Below are 22003 nucleotides of genomic sequence, written 5' to 3' on the forward strand. Positions count from 1 at the left end.
GTTTGGAGAACTGGCAAATACCACCTCTGGCTGGCCCCAGTGTGGGCTGGGAATGGAGATTTTGCAATATCCTTCCCCCAGGAGTGGGGAGGGAATGGGGATTTTGCAATATCCTTCCCCTGGAGTGAGGTGGGAATGGAGTTTTTGCAATATCCTTCCCCGAAGAGTGGGGAAGGAATGGGGATTTTGCAATATCCTTCCCCTGGAGTGGGGTGGGAATGGAGAATTTGCAGTATCCTTCCCCTGGAGTGGGGAGGGAATGGGGATTTTGCAGTATCCTTCCCCTGCCACGCTCACCAAGCCACACCATGCCCACCAAGCCACGCCCACAGAACCGGTAGTAGAAAATTTGAATTCCACCACTAGTACCCACCTGCTGTTTGTTTTCCATGTAGCATTTTCCATTCTACTCTATTGGAGCAGAAACCCAGTAGGTAAAGATTAGGTTTTCTATGGTTTACCTGCTTCATCTCTCAGCTGAAGGTCACTACAGGTGGCTCAGTGGGTAAGACACTGAGCTTGTCGATCAGAAAGGTCGGCAGTTTGGTGGTTCAAATCCCTAGTACAGGTCTCCTGCGTGAGCAGAGGGTTGGACTAGATGAACTCCAAACTCCCTTCCAACTCTCTGGTACTGTTATAGCTCCCTCAGAGCCTGACAGTTATCTGGGAGGTACATTTAAGCACAGGTTACCATTCTTCTGAAAGGATATGAACCCCATGTTGAGGCTCCTTTTGAACACAGATGTTGTTTTTTTCAGAATAATACTAGACCCACATTTAGAAATAGCCTAAACAATGAATGACAGATGAGGGAGCAGGCTGAAAACTCTCTCTCATTTTAGGGCATACACACTTGTATCCCTGTCAGGCATTAAGCCAGGCTAGTTAAAACATGTATTTAATGCTCTTTTGACAGAGCAGTAAACCTGTGTTTAAAAGTAGCCTAACAAGTAACAGACAAGGAGAGAGAGGTTGCACAATGGGGCAACAGTCTTTCCCCACTATACTGTACTGCATTCCCTCACACCTGGTAAGTGATTCTCAAACATGGGTTTAGCACTTTTCTGAAAGAATGGTAAATCCACTTGCTCAAAAGCATCCCAAACATCCACTCACAGGCATGGGTCAAGGGGTGATGCTACTGTAAAATTGCTGAACCAATTCTCTCTCAACAGGGGTGGGTTCTACTTACCTTTACTACCAGTTCGCAACGGGAGCACGAGCACACTTCTGCGCATGCACAGATCATCAATTATGACGTCTGGGCAGGTGGGCAGAGCCTTGCACCATTTTTACTACCAGTTCTAAAGAACCGGACAGAACCGGGAGCAACCCACCACTGTCTCTCAAGCATGACCAAATAGCTGTTTAGCTGATCCAGGTCTCCAAACTGGGGATTGGCTTATAGATCTAGTGTTACAGGAGGGAAACCAAGTTTGAAAGATCCAGATTCCTTGTGTTGCCAGAAGAATGGGTAACAGAACAGCTCTGCAGGATAGAGCCCGTATACAGCAGCGGAGCACTATATCCGCAGCAGCCTAAGTGGCTAATACAGGGGTCCCCAAACTTGGCAGTTTTAAGACTTGTGGACTTCAACTCCCAGAATTCTCCAGCCAGTGTAGCCAGCATAGCTGGCTGGAGAATTCTGGGAGTTGAAGTCCACAAGTCTTAAAGCTGCCAAGTTTGAAGACCTCTGGGCTAATAGTTGCTACATACAGTTGCTCTCCCATGGATATGTGGTTGGTGAAGTAGATCTGATTGTACCTTTCTCCTTAATCCTGGAACAGGCCAAGGATAAGTTATGATTGCCTCAGGTATGGGTTGGGAAAGATAGGGATACAACAGTATGTGGTCATGCCAGATAAAAGAGTTTTCTGGGGTATGTTAATACTGTGGTTAGGATGAAATAGAGAAATGGCCTGTTAGTGTGTAGCTTTTATGTTACATGAATGCGGTTCCACTATGTGTACCTTTGTAGATTAAATGTAATATGTTAAGTGTACATTGAGACCTGGTACATTGTGTCAAAGGATGAACCATTATTTTGGAAATCTACAGATCAATTCTTGCCTCAAAGTCAGTTGTTTTGATGCCAGTAATCTTCTCAGTCACTCCTAAATTTGCAATGCTTGGCCTTCCTGAAAAATAATTTAAAGAGTGATATATTTTGAGATAATGTATATGAAGAACTTTGATTGTTCGAATTATAGAGTTACTTCCTTCTTCTTCTTCTTCAAGTAACATTTTTATATATGTTGGTTTCGCTTTTTTTGTTTTAGGCAATACGCTGCACATTGGTAAATTGCACATGTGAATGTTTCCAACCAGGGAAGATAAACCTGAGAACCTGTGATCAATGTAAACATGGCTGGGTGGCACATGGTAAGGACCTACATGCTGTTTGTTTCTCTTATTATATGTTTGTCTGCATGTCTACAACTCTAGACATATGTGTACATTGCTTTTGATCTAGAAAGATCTGCATGAAACAAAAATGTTTATAGTTATTGATTAAATATAAAAAAATGAATCTTCATCATCTATTGAAAATAATAAAATTATTATTCTGTTATTCCAAACCAAATGGAGCTAATCAAGTTTATCCTCCAATAATTGAAGCATTTTGATAGCAATAGCAATAGTGCTTAGAGTTATATACCGCTTTACAGTGTTTTACAGCCCTCTCTAAGTGGTTCACAGAGTCAGCCTATTGTTCCCAACAATCTGTGTCCTCATTTTTCCGAGGACGGATGGAAGGCTGAGTCAACCTTGAGCCTGGTGAGATTCGAACTGCCAAATTAAAGGCAGCCGGCAATCAGCAGAAGTAACTTGCAGTACTGCATTCTAACTACTGCACCGCCAAGGCTCTTGATGGAAGATGAGAAGTCATAAATATTGTAATTACAGATAGTCCTTGACTTAAAACCACAATTAAGATTGGAATTTCCATTGTAAATTGTTGTGGTTGAAAGTTAAGTTGGACCTGATTTTACAACAATTTTTGTGGTAATTGTTAAATGAATCACATTGTTACAGCTTTTGGCTGATAATCAGCAAAAAAGGTTGCAAATCACTATCATCTGATCAAAGAATGCTGCAGCTGGTTGTACATGTGAGCCAGTTGCCAAGTGCCTGAATTATGATCACATGACTGCAGTGCTGATACAATGGTCATACATGTGAGTACTGATCATAAGTTACTTTTTCCAAGGCCATTGAAACTTCAAATGGTCATTAAACAAATAGTCGTAAGGCAAGGACTATCTGTAGTAAAACATACTATGCTACATATACATCTGAAAGAATGAATCCTAACTTCTAACAAATAGTAGAGAGATTAGTACCTTTAGCGTCTCAGCTAAGATACTTGAGGTACGTTAAATTATCTGATTCTCATAGCAGTCTTTTCCCACGTGATTTGCATTTTTGTCAGCACTGATGGAGCATAACAGTAGAAGACTAGAAGATTATTAAAAAATATTATGGCAGTTGTAATAAAGGAACATGGGTTGAGAATCATACTCCCAGTTATCTTAAAAGGAGTTGCCGACTGAATACTATTGAAGAAACCTGTCTTCAACCTCTAAGTTTTTAATTTCTATTTGCACTTGCTAGTGTTTCCTTTTCAGATAAAGTGCATGAGGCTGGCCTGCAATTCGGAGTACACTTTATGGAAAGATTTTATAGATCTGTTTCAGCGTAACTTCAGGTCTGGCAATGAGACCATAATTGTTCTGACTCTCATATTGGATGACTTAGAACCAAGACATCACTTAGCATAAAGAGTGTAGAGAATAATATTACGTTTTTCACCATATTCATAATGTAAGAACATGTTGTAAATAATGTTAATATAAAGTGCACATGAAACAGATCTTAAGCCAACAAATATTTTAAAAATTAACTGTATTTCAGTTATAGTCGTCATTAACATCTTTCACTGATTTTGTTTCTGACTTTCGTACTTGCTCTTTAGCTCCATGAATTACTCATAAATTGCATACATTAGATGTGATCAGACATCATTTTAATAGTTAATGGTTAGTTAATAGTTTAGCATGTAGAGAACGAGCTGCAGCAAGCATCAGAGCTGGGTACTGCCCTTCCTTTTTATCCTTAGGTGTGGCTGAGAATATACTTGAGAATTTCAGGGTCAAGCACAGCCAAACTCTGAATAATATTTATAGACTTGTATAAAGAAGACACTTTATTACTCATAGCTTGAAGTCAAAGCTTGAAGAGAAAAACATGTTTTGTTTGTTCTAAACACTGTGGCAAACCTATGGATTGGAATGGCAACCTAATGAGTGTAAGTAATTAAAAGTCTATGGTAGCTGCGTTGTGTCTTTGGAAAAATTTGCCAGGTGCAAAGAATCAGGACCACACATTGCAGTTAAGAAGCTTTATTGCTCACACTTACACAGGAGAATGTACTCAACTAATGGTCAGCACCAAATTGGCACTAGATGAGAGTCAATGGAATTCAAAGGAGGTTGGACTTGGGTCACTTATGGCAACAGACTGACTCCAGTCTGATTCCTCTCTTGACTCCACCCACAAGCTCTGCCTTTTCTTCACCTACAACTATTATTAAATAGCTTATACTTTCCTACCCAATAACAATCTTTGTATTCTTTAAAATGCTGCTTTAAAATAAAATATGTACATATTTTTATGTAGTAAGCAGCGTCTGATAGGAATTTGGTGTACTAGTGTGTCTTTCAAAATCTGGATAATCAAGTGATATATTCTCCAATGATAGAGTGAAAACCTTGATAGTTCTTCAGCTTTCATAACAAGTGCAAAGTATCTATGATAGTCTACAATGTGAAGTGCACAAGCTGAAGGATGTTTTGCTTGAATTTTCTTAACTAGTGTAGGAAAGGGAAAGTAAGTTCCATTTGACTCCTCAAACATTTCATTGCAAACCATTCATCCACCTGAAATCCAATGCTTATGGAAATGGTTTATATCCTGTGATTCATTTTTGGAGGTTCTTGCACTCACATCACCAGCTTTCCAGTCTGCTTTTGAAAAGTTAATCAAGCTTCTGAGGAAAGGAATAAAATGGGGAAAGAGTGAAAAAATCCACGCCATATTGGTTATTCCTTACTTTCACATTTGTAACTTTCAAATAAGTTACAAATAAGAGCCCTGGTGGCGCAGCAGACGAAAGCACTGTTATTAACATCAGCTGCCTGCAATTACTGCAAGTTCAAATCTCACCAGGCTCAAGGTTGACTCAGCCTTCCATCCTTTCTAAGGTAGGTAAAATGAGGACCCGGATTGTGGGGGCAGTAAGCTGACTTTGTATAAATATACAAAAGTATGACGGCTACTGCTTAACGCATTGTAAGCCGCCCTGAGTCTCTGGAGAAGGGAGGCATATAAATAAATAAATAAATAAATAAATAAATAAATAAATAAATAAATAAATAAATAGAAGCAGAATTTGTCAGTTAACTATAGAAGTCCTCTAAGTCAGTGGTCCCCAACCCCCGGTCCGCGGACCGGTGCCGGGCCGTGGAGTACCTGGCACCGGGCCGCGCAGCGGCCGGGGGACATGAACGCTGCAGCGCAAAGGCTCCTGGGCCGTGCGCAATGGGCCGTGTGCAAAAGCTCCTGGGCCGTGCCCCCACCCCTGCGCGCGCTCAGCGGGCCGCGGCGATAAAAAGGTTGGGGACCACTGCTCTAAGTTATTGGCCTGTGTCTCTCTCATTCCTTTTCAACTTGGTGCTTCCATAGGTCTTATTGGGTTGGGAATGGCTGTCTCCTTTCTGTTGTTTCTCAGATTAAAGGCTTTGTTTTCCTTGCAAAGAGTATTAATGTGTAGATGTGTTTCCTTAAAAAATCATTTATTTGGCAGAGAGAACTGATGTGATAGAGATTGGACATTGAGGAATGAGGTTTTCTGAATGGGTGGGTCTTAGATCAGAATCAGAATTCAAGGGAAGTTATAAAGTTTTGTGGGGATGAGCACTGCCATTTTTCCCCCTGGTTATCCCCCCTTCTTTTCTGCATCCACTGCTACCCACTTGGCCAATGAGGAAAGCACTAACGATGCTGAAGAATCTTTCAGTTGTCCTTTTGGTACAGGTGCTGATGAAAATTGGGCAGTTTCTTGCAAAAATGAGTGAGAGGTGGTTATTTTTTTAACCTTTGAGTGGTAATTTTTGACACTCACAATATGCTGCCTCAACCACTAGCAAGATTTAATGGCTATCTGGATTAAGATATATTGGACTACAACTTCCAGAATTCTTAGATAGCTTGGTCAGCAGCATCAGATTGGGGAAGTCCAGGAAAGGGTATACATGATACTCAATTCTTGGTTAGGATCTGGACATTTTAATTTGGAAATTTGACAATATTTTAATTTCTCTGTTTAAGCGAAATGTATTTTTAATCGTTGGCTTCATTTAACTCTCCTTCATCCTTCCACTTTTATTGGGTTATGTAGTCATTTTAAATAGTTCAGTGGGTCCTTTTAACATTTAACTGAAGTGGTGTGTTAATTGGCACATCCTGTTAAACTGTTTCACAAATATTTTGAACAGTTGCCAGCAATTTGTTAATATAGGAAGGTAAAATAAACAAGGCAATTTAACAGTTTATACCGTATACAATAAAGACAAATTGAGAGAATGTTAAAAAAAGAAATCCATTCCCTGAAATTCCATAGAATTTAATCTATGATGAAAGTCAACCTTTTAAAGGTGCTGCTTTAAAGACAGTGCCATAGAAAAGACATGATAACTCATGCTTCAGAACACACAGCAATACAGGTAGTCCTTAATGAACAAGAGTTCCTTTTAGTGACCGTTCAAATTTACAACAGCACTGAAAAAAGTGAGTTATGGCCATTTTTTCCCCACATTTATGACCTTTGCAGTATCCTCATGGTCATGCGATCAAAATTCAGATGCGTGGCAACGGAATCATTTTTATGATGGTTGCAGTGTCCCAGGGTCATGTGATCCCCTTTTACAAAGAAGAGGGAGTCAAGCTATTCTCCAAAGCACCTGAGAAGCAATGGGTGGAAACTAATCAAGAAGAGAAGCAACTTAGAACTAAGGAGGAATTTCCTGACAGTTAGAACAATTAATCAGTGGAATAACTTGCCTCCAGAAGTTGTGAATGCTCCAACACTGGAAGTTTTTAAGAAGATGCTGGATAACCATTTTCTGAAGTGGTGTAGGGTTTCCTACCTAAGCAGGGATTTGGACTAGAAGACCTTCAAGGTCCCTTCCAACTCTGTTATTCTATTCTATTCTATTCTATTCTATTCTATTCTATTCTATTCTATTCTATTCTATTCTATTCTATTCTATTCTATTCTATTCTATTCTATTCTACAACCTTCTGATAAGCAAAGTCAATGGGGAAGCCAGATTCACTTCATAACCATGTTACTAACCTCTGCACATTTAACAGATGTGGCAAGGAAAGTCGTAAAATTGAATTTAACAACTTTCTCACTTAGCAACAGAAATTTTGGGCTCAATTGTGGTCGTAAGTCGAGGATTACCTTTACTCTCTTACTAGCGCTGCGAAAGCTAGATGCTTGCAAGTTAGCATGCTCTTGTTTGTTACTAATGATGTGCCACCTAACATTGACAACCTAACTAATGCTGTCTTGTTGCTAATAGAAAAACTTTAATCAGAGATTTAAATCCTAAATTGACAAAACCTAAAAGCGCTGTAACCCTGGGTTTAATGTAAGCTTGTGCAGCCTGCAGAGCTGTGTACATTTCTTCTCCTCTGATAGAATACCTACTTCATAACTGCTAGCAGTCGGAGATCAGCTGCCAAAGGGCAAATATTGTATTGTAGGGTGTTTGAGGATATACTTGGAGCTTTGTTTGCTTCCCCCCCCCCCGGAAAACCTAAATGTTTGAGAAAGATTACTACTGCACAAAGGACAGGGTAGAATTTGTTCATGAATGAATAGCTGAAAGAGGAAAGTTGTGAAAATACTTTGGTTCAGCTACGGTGTGCAGCCAGTATGTTTTTTTTTTTAAATTTGATTTATATGCCGCCCTTCTCCGGAGACTCAGGCTTACAATGCGTTAAGCAATAGCCTTCATACTTTTGTATATTTTATACAAAGTCAGCTTATTGCCCCCACAAACTGGGTCCTCATTTCACCTACCTTAGAAAGGATGGAAGGCTGAGTCAACCTTGAGCCTTGGAGAGATTCGAACCAGCCGTAATTGCAGGCAGCTGTGTTAATAACAGGGTGCTTAGACCACTGTACCATCAAGGCTCTTGATGTGATATTGAAGGGAGAATACCTATGGATTGATAAGGAATATTACTTTTGGAAAAAAAACTTATTTATTTATTATAATTTTTACACCACCCATCTTACCTAAGTGACTCTGGGTAGCTTATAACAACCCTGAAAAATAGAATCAGTTCCTAAATACATGGATTTCTGAGTTCTGCATATCCATATCACTTTATAAAAATGATAGAATATCAAAATAATAAGAAATGACTGCTGTTTTTTCATTGGTATTTTCTGACTTAGCCCCATTTGTAGAAAATAAGGGTCCAAATTTAAAAAATTAAAAAATAAATGAAATCAAATATAAAAAAAGAAGGTGGGTTCGGTAGAATTAAAAAAAAGAAAAAGAAAGAAAAAGAAATGCAAATGGCTAGCATATACCGTTCTGTAAAAGTAAGGTTGTGATGTTATCTTCTACTGTGTTAAAGAAAGCTGGAAGTCAGTACCTTTTTTTTTCTTTTTTCCTCTTTTATTTCATATTTTTTCTTTTTTCATCCCCCCTCAGTTTTCTATTAATTTTTTCAATTTTTCTTTGTATTTTATACTTTGATAAACTAATAAAAATATATTAGAAAAGAAAGAAAGACCATGAATGGAGGTTCATCGTTCTATAAACTTAGCAGGAAGGGGAAAATTAATAAACAATTATTTCAGGGAGAAGATCTTTTGGCTAGATAAAGAATTGTCATTAAGTATGTTTCTGCTTCAATCAATGAACTATTTTGTTCGAAGAAAAAAAATCCATTCTCACACTGTCATGTATGAAATAACATTTTATTTTACCAATATAGCACTTAGCAATAGCAATAGCATTTAGACTTAAATACGCTTTACAGTGCTTTACAGCCCTCTCTCAGCAGTTTTCAGAGTCAGCATATTGCCACCAACAATCTGGGTCCTCATTTTACCCACCTTAGAAGGATGGAAGGCTGAGTCAACCTTGAGCCTGGTGAGATTTGTACTGCCAAATTGCAGACAGCCGGCAGTCAGCAGAAGTAGCCTGCAGTACTGCACTCTAACCACTGCGCCACCATGGCTCCCATTCAATATATTTGTCTGCTTCTTACAATATAAAAGATTCCCTTCCCTATGGGTGGTCTCTGTGTGTTTCAATATTAGGTCCTCTAGCAGAGACCTGGAAGTTTGAAGGTTTTGTGCAATATCTTTGCTGTCCCTAGCAAAGAAGCAGGATTCTTTTGGGCAGTGTTCTAATGTTGTTCCTGGAATGTTTCTACCACCACTGAATCCACTTTGGCCGTTACTTTCCACATCCTCTCTAGTTCCTCCTTCATGCCTTGGTACTTCTTTAACTTCTCATACTCCTTCTGCCTTATGTTATTGTCAGGCCTAATCATTAGAACCATGATGACGAACCCATGGCATGCGTGCCGGAAGTGGCACGCAGAGCCATCTCTCCGGGCACGCCAGCCATCAGCCATTGCTCTTTTGGGTTCTGGTGCGCACATGTGCGCCGGCCAGCTGAGGTTCTGGTTTCCAGCGCACACATGCATGGTCTTTGTGCACGCATGCACGGCAGAAACCGGAAGACCAGGTGACATGCTGGAATCCAGAAGCTCAGCTTCCCAGCTCACATGTGCGCGCTGGGGAGCTACTCTTCCAGTTTCTGGCCCTCCCCCATGCACATCCGCGCTCCCATTTCAGCACTCTATGCCAACACTGCATTAGATCAACACATCAAGAGTTCAAGTTGGTTACTTTATTGCTGTACTACCTATAATACAGGAATCTATTCAAACTTATTGCCTTCCCTTGGAAACAGATAGATAATGTCCCATGGTGCTTAGATGGTGTTAGTCCTGCATCTCTTGCAGCTGCGCAATGATTCAAGGCTAATTCCCAACATGTTTACTTCTCCCTGCCTGCCTGGGCATTTTCCAACATCACCCGTGCTCCCTGAAACAATCCCCTCCTTCTTCCATGTGGTCTTCATTGTCCAAGTTCTCACATGAACTTGGGAGACCAATGTCATTTGAAAGGGGTCCCCTGCCCTACATGAAGAATACTCCTTGCCAAGTGATGCATCCTGCAAAACATCTAGATAGAGAATTCCTCCTCATTTTCCTTCAGGAACTTTAGTCCAGAAATTGAAGATTGAGCCTCATCTGCTACAGGGCTTCAAGGCTAACTCCCTGCTCGATTCCTCCTCTGGGACTGGCTGGGCATTGTCCAGTAGTTACTGTCACTTGACATCATTACATTCTGTTCTTGTGCCTCATTGCCTGGACCTGGATGTCCCATGGGATCTTAGCCCTGTTATTCTCCATAACCTTCTGTAGAGGGAATGGGACAACTTGCTGCCGCAAACTCACCGCGGCAAACTCATCACAGCGAACTCATACCATGGGCAACTTGGCGCAGGACAACTCGCTACGACCAACTCGTTGTGGGACAATTTAACAATTCTATTCAATTATTTAAAATAAATAAAAATTATTTTAATTTTTGGCATTCCCATTTCATTCTGTCACTCCTTTTGCATTCTTTCTTTAATGATTCTATTCCACCATTTCTTTGATATTAGTGTAACTCTTGTTCATAGTGAGAGGTCCTGTGGCGAGATAGCTGTGAGTTGTCCTGTGGTGAGATGGCCATGGCGAGTTGTCTTGCAATGAGTTGGCCATGACAAGTTGGCCATGGTCAGTTGGCCATGGCGAATTGGCTATGGCGAGTTGGCCATGGCAAGTTGGCCATAGCAAATTGTCATAGACTCTTCTGTAGAATGTTCCATCTGGATTTAGGATGGTGTAGCCCATACACTTGGCAAATATTCCTGTACACTATGAAAGCTACTTGGTTGTGCCATTCAGTGTATGCTGTTTCTGCCTGCATCTTACACCCTGCCACAATGTGTTGGACTGTGTCTGAGGCTCCGTTGCATAGTGTGCACCTTGGGTTTTGTCTAGTGCAGTAGACCCCTGCTTCTATGGATCTGGTGGTAGCAACATAAGAACAAACACTAACATACACACACACGCACCCACCTGTTCCTAATACATTTCTTGGGTTCGATGCTTAAAATTCCTATTCAGGAGATGAGTCTGTGATAAACAAAAAATTTACATTTGAGAACAGCATCCTGCCAACATGTGTACATTTCTTGGTCTTCTTTAAATAAATCCAATCACAGTGTTTACATTTCATGGTGAAGCAAAACTTGTGATATATACAGATAAATTTTGCACAGACACATTCCAAACATATGTGTATAAATTGATATCTTAAGGAAATGGCAAGGCAACTTGAGGTTTTCTCATTTAGCTGCTCTCCAAAATCTTTAGAGGTTGTTCCTTGATGACTTATTAAAGCTTTGCAGTTAGAATACCTGGATTTTGAAATAATGGACCACTGCTGTTTACTATTCAAAACTCTTAAAAATGTGTTTACTCTGTAATTTGCTGAGTTATAGTAAATTTTACTGAATTACTAAGTCCATCCTCTCTTTGTATTTTTAAATTAACAAGATTTTGTTAGGCCTGCTGATTGCTTTTTGTCAATGAGGTGGTCTGAAGAGTCGGTCCACTGGAACTATGATTTGAATGATACGTCATTACTAGAGGCATCCACAAGAAAAGGCAATTTCTAAAAAGAGTAGGAGCAACTTAGGCCTGTTTAACAAAACCCTCTAATGTCTGATGCTGTAAAAATATAGAGTGACTTAATAGATGAATTATCTATTAATAAATTAGTCATGATAATGATTAATAATTATTAATTTTAAATTTTGGTGTTATGATACCACAAAGGCATTATATTGAGATTTCTGTCACAGTACAATAAAGGTATTGTTCACTAGTGAATACTAGTAAATATCACTAGTGAAACTTTCCTTTCCTTTCCTTTCCTTTCCTTTCCTTTCCTTTCCTTTCCTTTCCTTTCCTTTCCTTTCCTTTCCTTTCCTTTCCTTTCCTTTCCTTTCCATCTACCTATCTATCTATCATTATATCTATCTATCTATCTATCTATCTATCTACCTACCTACCTACCTACCTACCTACCTACCTACCTACCTACCTATCATATATCTATCTTTCCATTATCTCTATCCCTATCTATCTATCTATCTATCTATCTATCTATCTATCTATCATATATCCATCTTTCCATTATCTCTATCCCTATCTATCTATCTATCTATCTATCTATCTATCTATCTTATATCCATCTTTCCATTATCTCTATCCCTATCTATCTATCTATTTATCTATCTATCTATCTATCTATCTATCTATCTATCTACACTATCTTTCTATATTTCTGTTTATCAGAAATATAAATGTATACATTAAACAGACAGGCAAAAATTTATATTTCTTCTTACACACCAATCTCCATAGAGAAGGATTTTGAATTAATTATAAACTTCCATGCTAGATGAAAGAATAAATTGAAGCACATTACAGGTAGTCCTCAATTTACAACCGCTTGTTTAGTGACCATTCAAAATCACAATGGCTCTGAAAAAAGTGACTTATAATCATATTGCACATGTACCACCATTGCAACAACCCCATGGTCAAGTGATCAAAATTCAGATGCAAAATCAATGGGAAAGCCACATTCACTTAACAATTGCGTTACTAACTTAACAATTGTAGTGATTGTCTTAGCAACTGTAGCAAGAAAAGTTAATAAAATGGGGCAATACTCACTTAACAACAAGTGAGTGTCTAAGCAACAAGTGCCTTGCTTAGCAACAGAAAAGTTGGGCTCAATTGTTGTAATATGTCAAGAACAGTGGTGGGTTTCAAAATTTTTTACTACTAGTTCTGTAGGTTTGGCTTGGTGAGCGTGGCATGGCTTGGTGGGCGTGGCAGGGGAAGGATACTGTAAAATCTCCATTCCCACCCCACTCTGGGGGAAGGTTACTGCAAAATCCCCATTTCCTCCTGATCAGCTGGGTCTTGGGAGGCAGAGAATAGATGGGGGCGGGGCCAGTCAGAATTTTTACTACCAGTTCTCCAAACTACTCAAAATTTCCACTGCCGGTTCTCCAGATCAGGTCAAAACCTGCTGAAACCCACCTCTGGTCTAGAACTACCTGTACTTGAGGAAAAATAGGGAAGTATCTTCTCAAGTCTTCCCACCACAGGGCAACTACTACGATAACTCCTCCTTCCTTCTATACCACTCTTTTGCCAAGGCCCCAAGATACATCATTATATTTTTTACTTTATCTTATTAAAGGATATTATGGACAATTCTGCTGCCGCCATCATTTTCTTTTAAACATATTTTCATAGTTATGAAGCCCCTTGGGTTGCTCCTATTGTCTGATCTGAAAAACCCAAAGGGAAAATGTCCCTTATCATGTCTTCTATGAGATACAACCAGGGGTGAAATGCTCCCGGTTAGGACTGGATCGCCTGATCCGGTAGAGATGGCGGTGGGTGGTTCGGAGAACCGGTAGCAAAAATCCCTGCATCCTCTGCACCACCATGCCCAGCTGAGTCGCAGGATCATCAGAGGCTTTTTTTTTTTACTTTTAAAAGCATTTTTTCTACAACCTCTTCCGAAGAAAAAATGCTTTTAAAAGTAAAAAAAAAAAGCCTCTGATGATCGCGCGGTTCAGCTGGGATAGTCAGAGGCTTTTCAAAGCATTTTTTTCTGCAACCTCTTGGCCGAAGAGGTGGTAAAAAAAAATAGTTTGAAAAGTCTCTGACGATCCCAACTGTGTTGCCTGATCGGCAGAGGCTTTTCAAAGCATTAGAAAAAATGCTTTGAAAAGTTAAAAAAAAAAAAGTTGGCCATGCCCACCCAGTCACATTACCCCCACCACTACCAAGCCACGCCCACAGAACCGGTAGTAACCAATTTTACATTTTACATTTTACATTTCACCTCTGGATACAACTATGAGGCATGAGAGCCTTGGTGGCGCAGCAGACTAAAGTGCTGTTAAATAGCACCAGCTGCCTGCAATTACTGCAAGTTCAAATCTCACCAGGCTCAAGGTTGACTTAGGTAGGTAAAATGAGGACCCGGTTTGTGGGGGCAATAAGCTGACTTTGTATAAAAAAGAACTCCACTTGGGGGATGGTGAAAGCCCTACTAAGCAGGTGTATTCAAAAGTATGAAGGCTATTGCTTAACGCATTGTAAGCCGCCCTCAGTCTCCGGAGAAGGGCGGCATATAAATTGAACCAATTAATTAATTAATTAATTAATTAATTAATTAATTAATTAAAAGGCAGGGAGGCATCAGTCTGCTGCAGAGATGATGGTTCAGTGAAGGGTAGCATATTTGCATAGATAGAACCCAGAGTCAGTAAGTGCAAATAAACATTCCACCATTTTTATGAAAAGATGATTCCCCCCCCCCCAATGAGATGCATGAAAACTAGTAAGGAAAATGTCATTGAATTTCAAATTCTTAATCATGTTATAAATCACCCTATACACACTAGTTGGACCAATAATTGAAAATACTATCTTGGAAAATGGCAGGCAATCAAAATTGAAAGCATCTGAATTTCAAAATATTCTAGAACAACGGTACAGTACTTCCTGAGTAGTCCCTATTGTTTTCCTAGCCAGTCTTATTTCCAGTGAATAATTAGAACTGAGACAAGCAAGCAGTTTGGTGTGGGTAGTAGTCCCAAAGTCTCTTAGGCTAAGAATTAATGGTCTGAATTTATCAAATCATCGTAAGTAATTTTTACTACTAATGATAAACAATATTCTAGGCCCCTAATGGCGAACCTATGGCATGCTTGCCACAGGTGGCATGCAGAGCCCTCTCTGTGGGCATGCCAGCCTTCGTCCCAGCCCAGCTCCACCACGCATGCACGCACACCTCCAACCAGCCAGCTGGTCTTCAGGTGTCTTCCACGCAAGTGGGGGGGGGCGCATGCTGGGGACGGGTGTGCTCATGTGGTGCTCACATTGCATTTTGGGGATCATGTGCATCCCCATGCCCCATTTTGCGCCTGGAAGGCCTCCTGCACCAGCCTGGAAGCCAAAACGGGGCGCGGGAGGCCACAGAAGGCCCCTGTGCCCCATTTTGGGCCTAGAAAGCCTCTTGCACCAACCTGGAAGCCAGAACAGGGCGTGGGGGGGCGGGGCGCATGCGCAGGGTTCGCGAATGCGTGGGAATGGATGCACATCATGCGCAGGGGCAGGATGCATGCATCAGGATGCTCACATTGCATTTTGGGTGTTTGGGCACGCACACATGCATTCGCGTTCACGCGTGCGCGCTTTGGGCAGTCGGCACCAAAAAGGTTAACCATCACTGTTCTAGGCCAACTGAAGATGAGTAGACAACTTGAAGAAAGGGGGGCTCCATGGAGTCTCCATTGTAGTAATCAAATCTAGGTATCCCAGAACTATGCTAAACTGGGACACTGGCAGTTCAATTTCCTGCCATTGCCAAATGTAACCCTGAATTCAAGAGCATGCCACTTTTGAACATGATTCCTCAGAGGCATTATTACCTTTATAAAACCACTTTTTACTCTAGCGTGTCGCCTTCCTTGGAATTTTCTGGTTTAAGCTTTAGTTTATTCGTCCTCAACTAGTCCATCTGCACCTCTAGAGATCAATTCAGAATTGCTTCTGTTCCTTTGGTTTCAGATGAAAGGGACGAAAATAGGGCATGTTATTTGCATATTGATTAAGAGCTCTGTTTAAAATTGTACAGGCCACTGTACGTTAATGACCAAATTGATAGCACTAAAGAGTGCCAGCTATTGTGAAGCATCTCGTGTCTTCTCCCTGACCACACACACACACATACACCCCAATCCCACCCACCCCCCGTCTCATATCTGTTTTGGGAAAAACAGTCATCATCACTTTTGAAAACCAAGAAACTTTTCCTAATAATTTATTGAAGATCTTTTTATAAAATATATGAGTTTGCTTCCTTTTTATCTTCAGAGATACTAAATGTAGCATGTCAGGTGAAGAATGGATTCATCAAAGGATTCTTTTTTGCAGCACAATAAGTATTTTTGTTGGCATTAGTACGGCTTATTGAGTTTGACCCTGCACCCTTATGCTGTAGTGGTAATCCAGCCTCAGTACTTTTTAATGTTCAAGCCAACAATTACATAGCTTACAGCAGCCTATCCTTACAACTGTGGCTCTTAAAAAAGAATTGGTTGTTGCTCAAGCAACTCTCTGGTGTTTAAAGGATTTAAAGAACGAGACCGTTTTAATTTGTGTCCAGCTGAAACTTGGCACATGGTGGGGTTTTATTTTTTTTTCAGTTTGGAGAAAGATTTATTTATTTTTAAAATGGTTTAAATTGGCTAAACCATTTCCTAGGTCTGGAGTTGTTAAAAAGTTTTAAAAGAGAGAGAGGGAAAAAAAAAATCTGAAACGTGTTGCAGGATTTTTAAAAATACAGCTAACACTGGCATTTTATAAGCACTTGGATTAAACACAGGTCAGTGCTACCGAGTATGGAAAAAGAAATAAAACCAAAACAAGTAACAGCAGCAACAACAACAACAACAAAAGCATTTTTCTGAACACAGCAGCATCACAAGGGAAATAATTAGTGGCATGATCCACACCAAAGTTAACAGTTGCACCCTGTTTATATCATTGGGGAAAATAAATTAAATTAAATTAAATTTCAGCCAGTTTTAGATAAGAATCATTTTCTAGTGTCATTTCAGTCTGGCTTTAAGTCTAGTTATTGGACAGAAACAGCCTTTATTTCTGTGGGAGAGTCTTAAATTGAACAAGAGATTAGAGAGTAAAGTTTTGGTAGTTTCCCATAGATTTCTCTACCCTGTTCACCCCAAAATAAGACATCCCCTGATAATAAGCCCAATCGGGCTTTTGAGCGCATGGCAATAAGGCCAAGCGCTTATTTCAGGGTTCAAAAAAATATAAGACAGGGTCTTATTTTCGGGGAAACACGGTATTTCTTTTAATTCCACTAAATACGGGACAGATGAGCAACCTTCACATTTAGGATCACGTGCACGCCTCAGCCTAGTTTCATGCATCCTTTTGAAGGCAATCTGGTCAGAACTCTGGCCAACACTATGTACCAATAGAAGAGAATATTTGTAGTTCAGAGTTGAACTGTGGGGTCCTTGGTGCTCTCTGAGCATGATTGTTTGGTTGTTTTCTTGTAAACATTTCATGACCCAACTTGGTAACATCATCAGATGTTACCTAGTTGGGCAATGAAACATCTGCAAGTAAACAACAAGCTCATCCCACAATGTACTGTGTTCCCACTCTAGGGGTGTCTAATGTCTCTTTACAACATATAGCAAAATACATTACAGCCAAGTAATTGCAGAAGATCAAGTCAACTAAATCTAGTCCCCTCCCCATCTTTTTCTATTAGCTCCCCTAATAAAAGTTTATTCATTATCAGCTTGATTTACTCTTTCGTTTAATGGAATCATTTTCAATATAATAAGCTTAACATTTTTCATTAACATTAAGATAAATGTTAAGCTTATCTTCCTTTAGGGGGTCTGATTTTACTATTATTAGTCTATTGCTCTCATGTGCTACCCAACCCACTCTGTGAAGAATCTAAATTGAGCACCCGGATGGGTCCTCTATTTCCAAGGTGTCTATTTTTACAGAGATTTGTTGTGTACAGGTAGTCCTCAATTTACGACCGCAATTGAGCCCAAGATTGATGTTGCTAAGTGACAAATTTGTTAAGTGAATTTTGCCCTATTTTACAACTTTTCTCACCACATTTATTAAGTGAATCACTGCAGTGGTTAAATTAGTAACTTGGTTGTTAAGTGAACCTGAGTCTCCCATTGACTTTGCTTGTCAGACGGTCACATACATGATCACCTGATCTTGGGACACAACAACAGTCAGAAATGTGAATCAATTGTCAAGCATCTGAATGTAGAATTTATCAGGATGTATCATTTAGATTAGAAGGTTATAACAACAATATTTTTTGAAGTATAAGACACACCTTTTTCCCCCCCAAAAAGAGGGTGAAAATCTGGGTGCGTCTTAAACTCTGAATGTAGCCCCGTCCAGCTTCTCAAACAGAGGTTTCAGAGGCTGAAAAAAGCATCAGAAATGAAGCTTCAAAAAAGAAGCCACCAAACAGAGCTTTAGAAAAGAAGCCCCCAATAGAGCTTCAGAGGCTTTTTTTCTGAAGCTCTGTTTTGGAGGCTTTCAGAGACAGGGAAAAAAGTTTTTTCTGAAACAGAGTTTCAGAAGTTTCAAAGGCAGGAAAAAAAAAGCAAAAAAAATAATAATAAAGGCACAGAGCTCACAATCAAGGAACCTGTTGCTAAAATTCACCTATGGGAACAGCTGATTGGGGGTATTCCAGGAGGCTGATCCATCTAACAATCAGCTTTTTTCTTATTTTCCTCCCCAAAAACTAAGGTGCGTCTTAGAATCCAGTGTGTCTTAGACTCCGAAAAATACGGTAATCTGGTGAGATTAGGTGTAAACAAACAAAGAACTGGATTCAAATGGGTTTCATTATGTCATCTTTGGGCTTGGGCCTGACATAAGCTTTCTTTCCACTTTTTTCAACATTTTCGCCCACAGAAGGTGATTATGGAACAAAGTGAAGGGGTTCAGTCTGAACCTGCAAGTTTCTATCCCAATTCAGACACCTCCAGACTACAAGCCAGATCTGGAGACTGGACATATCTATGGTCACTTGAGTGTTCTACAGTATATAACATAATTTGACTTTTACGCTACTTCCAAATATGGCTTTAATTATGCTATCAGCCTTTGTAATGTATAAAAATTATATGCAGAGGTCTTGATGTCCACTTTTTTCTGTTTCTTATCCTTCCATCTCTTTTCTCTTACTATAGATTAACTTTAAGGAATTAAAGATCCAAGAAGCTTCACAATGCCTTTTCTATTTCCAACACTGAGAACTGTCTGTTTAGAAATACTTTTCTCTACTTTAAATTATTTATGATGCAAAATTTCAAACCAAGTATTTTGGTTGCCTCTTTGCAGGCAACAAGTAGCTACAATCGTATCACGTGCTTTAAAAAATCTTCCCATTTTAGACAAAGAAAACACCCTATTTCCCTCTAAGAGCACCTTATGCTACACATGAAGTGCTGTGACTATTATTTTATTGCGCTTTATTACATCATAAAGTTTTATATCTCTCTAATGATCCTACAGGAGGTTTAATTGTTTATAGCAACATCTTAATTAAGTAAAGTTCACCAGGTTAAACAGAATACAAATTGAAAGTGTTAAAAGTGAAATAAGCTCCACCACTGGGCTGAAATGTAACACCGTTAAATTAAAGCAGAAATACTTGATTACAAGAATAAAAATGTCACATTCCCTTCTGAGGATATACTGGTTTGAATAACTTTTCCTTTGCATTTTGGTATTTGGAGCTGAAAACTGCTGGATAGAAGGTGGGAAAAGGCTCGGCTACATGTGTAATATTTTTTGCTAAAGAATATATTCCAGGTTTAGCTGAACAGACTCCTTAAGGTTTCTTAATTATCCTATTCCCGTTTGGCCTTCAGAAATAGGAAATGTACTCTGGATTGTACCCTTAACAATGCTAAAGATTTCTCTAATTACAGTCTAATTGACTGCACTCAAATTTGCTGGAGTATATTTAATCTGGAGCTGAAATGTGAAACGGTCACAGTAGATGAAGTTTATGACAATCACTCACAAGTGTCCTGTTTCGTTGCAGGGCACAAAGGAAGGGTGATTAAAAAGGATAATCATGACCTGACTATTGGCATATTGTACGGACTTTATAATAGCATGACGAGTGTCAGTTATGAGGAGGTGCTTGTAAAACTACCTTAATTAACTTATATTCTCCTAATTGGAATGCTTGAAATCATTATTGATTTATCCAGCAGCGCGCACTGGATAGAACAGGTTGTAAGTATGCTGCATACTCGAGCAGCATGGACAAAGGAAATCAGCATTACTTCTATTTCAGAAGGGCTGCATTTTGAATTTTGTAGTTTTGGTGGGCTTTTCTGTTAAAGAGAACATTACCATTCACAAGCAGTAAAGTTCACCCACAGATAAGTGGGGGGGAGAGGGTGATTTCAGAGTTGTCTTCTAATGCAGAGTTCCCCAATCTTTCCATTGGCGGCCTGGTGGGGGAGAGGGAAGAGGGGATAGTCCAGGGGTGGGTTTTAAATTTTTTTTACTACCGGTTCTGTGGGTGTGGCTTGGAGGTCATGTGACTAGGTGGGCGTGGCTAGCTGGTCAGAGTCATTTCTGGAAGGTCCTCACACTTACGACCAGTCCTTGCACTTACGACCTGACTCATTTGTTTGCTTTTAACACTGATCAGCTGTAGGACGGCCCTTTGAAGCCCCGCGGCAAGAGTTTAAACAGTTTTTTTCCCTCTAGTCATCAGCTGGGACTCAGGAGGCAGCAATAGATTGGGGGTGGGACCAAATAAAAGGTAAGAATAACGTGGGGGGTGGGAGGGCGAGGGGGGAGAACTGGTTCGGTGACATCATATCATCACCGCTACTGGCTCGGCCGAACTGGACCAAACCGGGAGGAACCCACCACTGGGATAGTCCCATGCTGGTGGTGAGAAAGCACGCATGCACAGCTCTGTTTGTGAAAATGATAGGCATGTCTGCCCGCTGCTTGGGTAAATGGAGTATGCGGGCATGCACTTGCCTACTGCTCATGCCATTTCTGTGGCCTGGTTCTGAACGGTACAAGGCCCCGTAGTGGGCTGTGACTCAGGTTTTGGGGCAGGGGTGGGTTCTACTTACCTTTACTAATGGTTTAAAACGGGGCTGCGCGCCTGCGCAGAAGCATGCGCAGAAGCGTTCTGATGACATCGGGGTCAGTGGGTGGAGCGTTCCGCCGGTTTTACTACCGGTTCTATAGAACTGGTGCGAACCGGGGGCAACTCACCATTGGTTTGGGGGACCCCCATTCTACTGTAGTACTGGTAGTCCTCGACTTACAACAGTTCTTTAGGGTTAGGATTACTGTTAGAGTTTAAAGTTACAAGGCACCGAAAGGAGTGACTTATGGCCGTTTTTCATACTTACGACCATTGCATGGTCACATGATCAAAATTCACATGCTTGGCAACTGATTTGTATTCCTGATGGTTGCAGTTTCCTGTGATCCTGTGATCCCCTTTTGAGACCTTGTGGCAAGCAAAGTCAAAGGGCGAGCCAGATTCACTTAACAACGGTGTTACTAACTTAACAACTGCACTGATTCATTTAACAACAGTGGCAAGATAGGTTGTAAAATGGGGTAAAACTCACTTAAGAAATGTTTTGCTTAGCAACATAAATTTTGGGCTCCATTGTGGTCATAAGTTGAAGACTATCAGTAATGGGGGGGAGAAACAGATTCAATTGGACATACTATATGCGTTATCCTTGAGAAGTGAGGTCTGCTTTGATATTTTCATGTGGCAAAAACTGGTAGCTTTGATTTTTTTTAAAAAAAAAATACACCATATCATCTACTTCTACCAAGAATTTTGGAATTTCTTTCATTGGATGATGATGGCTGTTGTTATTAAAACAGATTTCTTGGCTATAGTGATGAAGATTCATTCTTTGCTGCTCTGCAGAAGCCTGGAAATGTAGAGGGAGGCCAAGGACAGGTAGTCCTCGACTTACAACCACAATTGAGCCCAAAATTCATGTCGCTAAGTGAGACATTTGTTAAGTGAGTTTTGGTTGTTAAGTGAATCTGGCTTCTCCATTGTCTTTGCTTGTCAGAAGGTTGTGAAAGGGAA

General features: G+C 40.2%; 1 protein-coding gene across 2 annotated transcripts in view; it reads left to right on the forward strand.

The window, feature by feature from the left end:
* Positions 1 to 22003, forward strand: part of BNC2 (basonuclin zinc finger protein 2) — a 295002-nt gene that overhangs the window by 147600 nt on the left and 125399 nt on the right. For both annotated transcript variants that reach the window (XM_070935541.1, XM_070935542.1), the window contains one exon: positions 2280 to 2382. In XM_070935541.1, the coding sequence (XP_070791642.1) occupies positions 2280 to 2382 (103 nt within the window). The remainder of the gene's footprint in view (positions 1 to 2279; positions 2383 to 22003) is intronic.

The sequence above is a fragment of the Pituophis catenifer genome, unplaced genomic scaffold, assembly GCF_029215685.1.
Source record: "Pituophis catenifer annectens isolate HBS135680 unplaced genomic scaffold, rPitCat1.0.hap2 SCAF_2, whole genome shotgun sequence".
NCBI lineage: Eukaryota > Metazoa > Chordata > Lepidosauria > Squamata > Colubridae > Pituophis > Pituophis catenifer.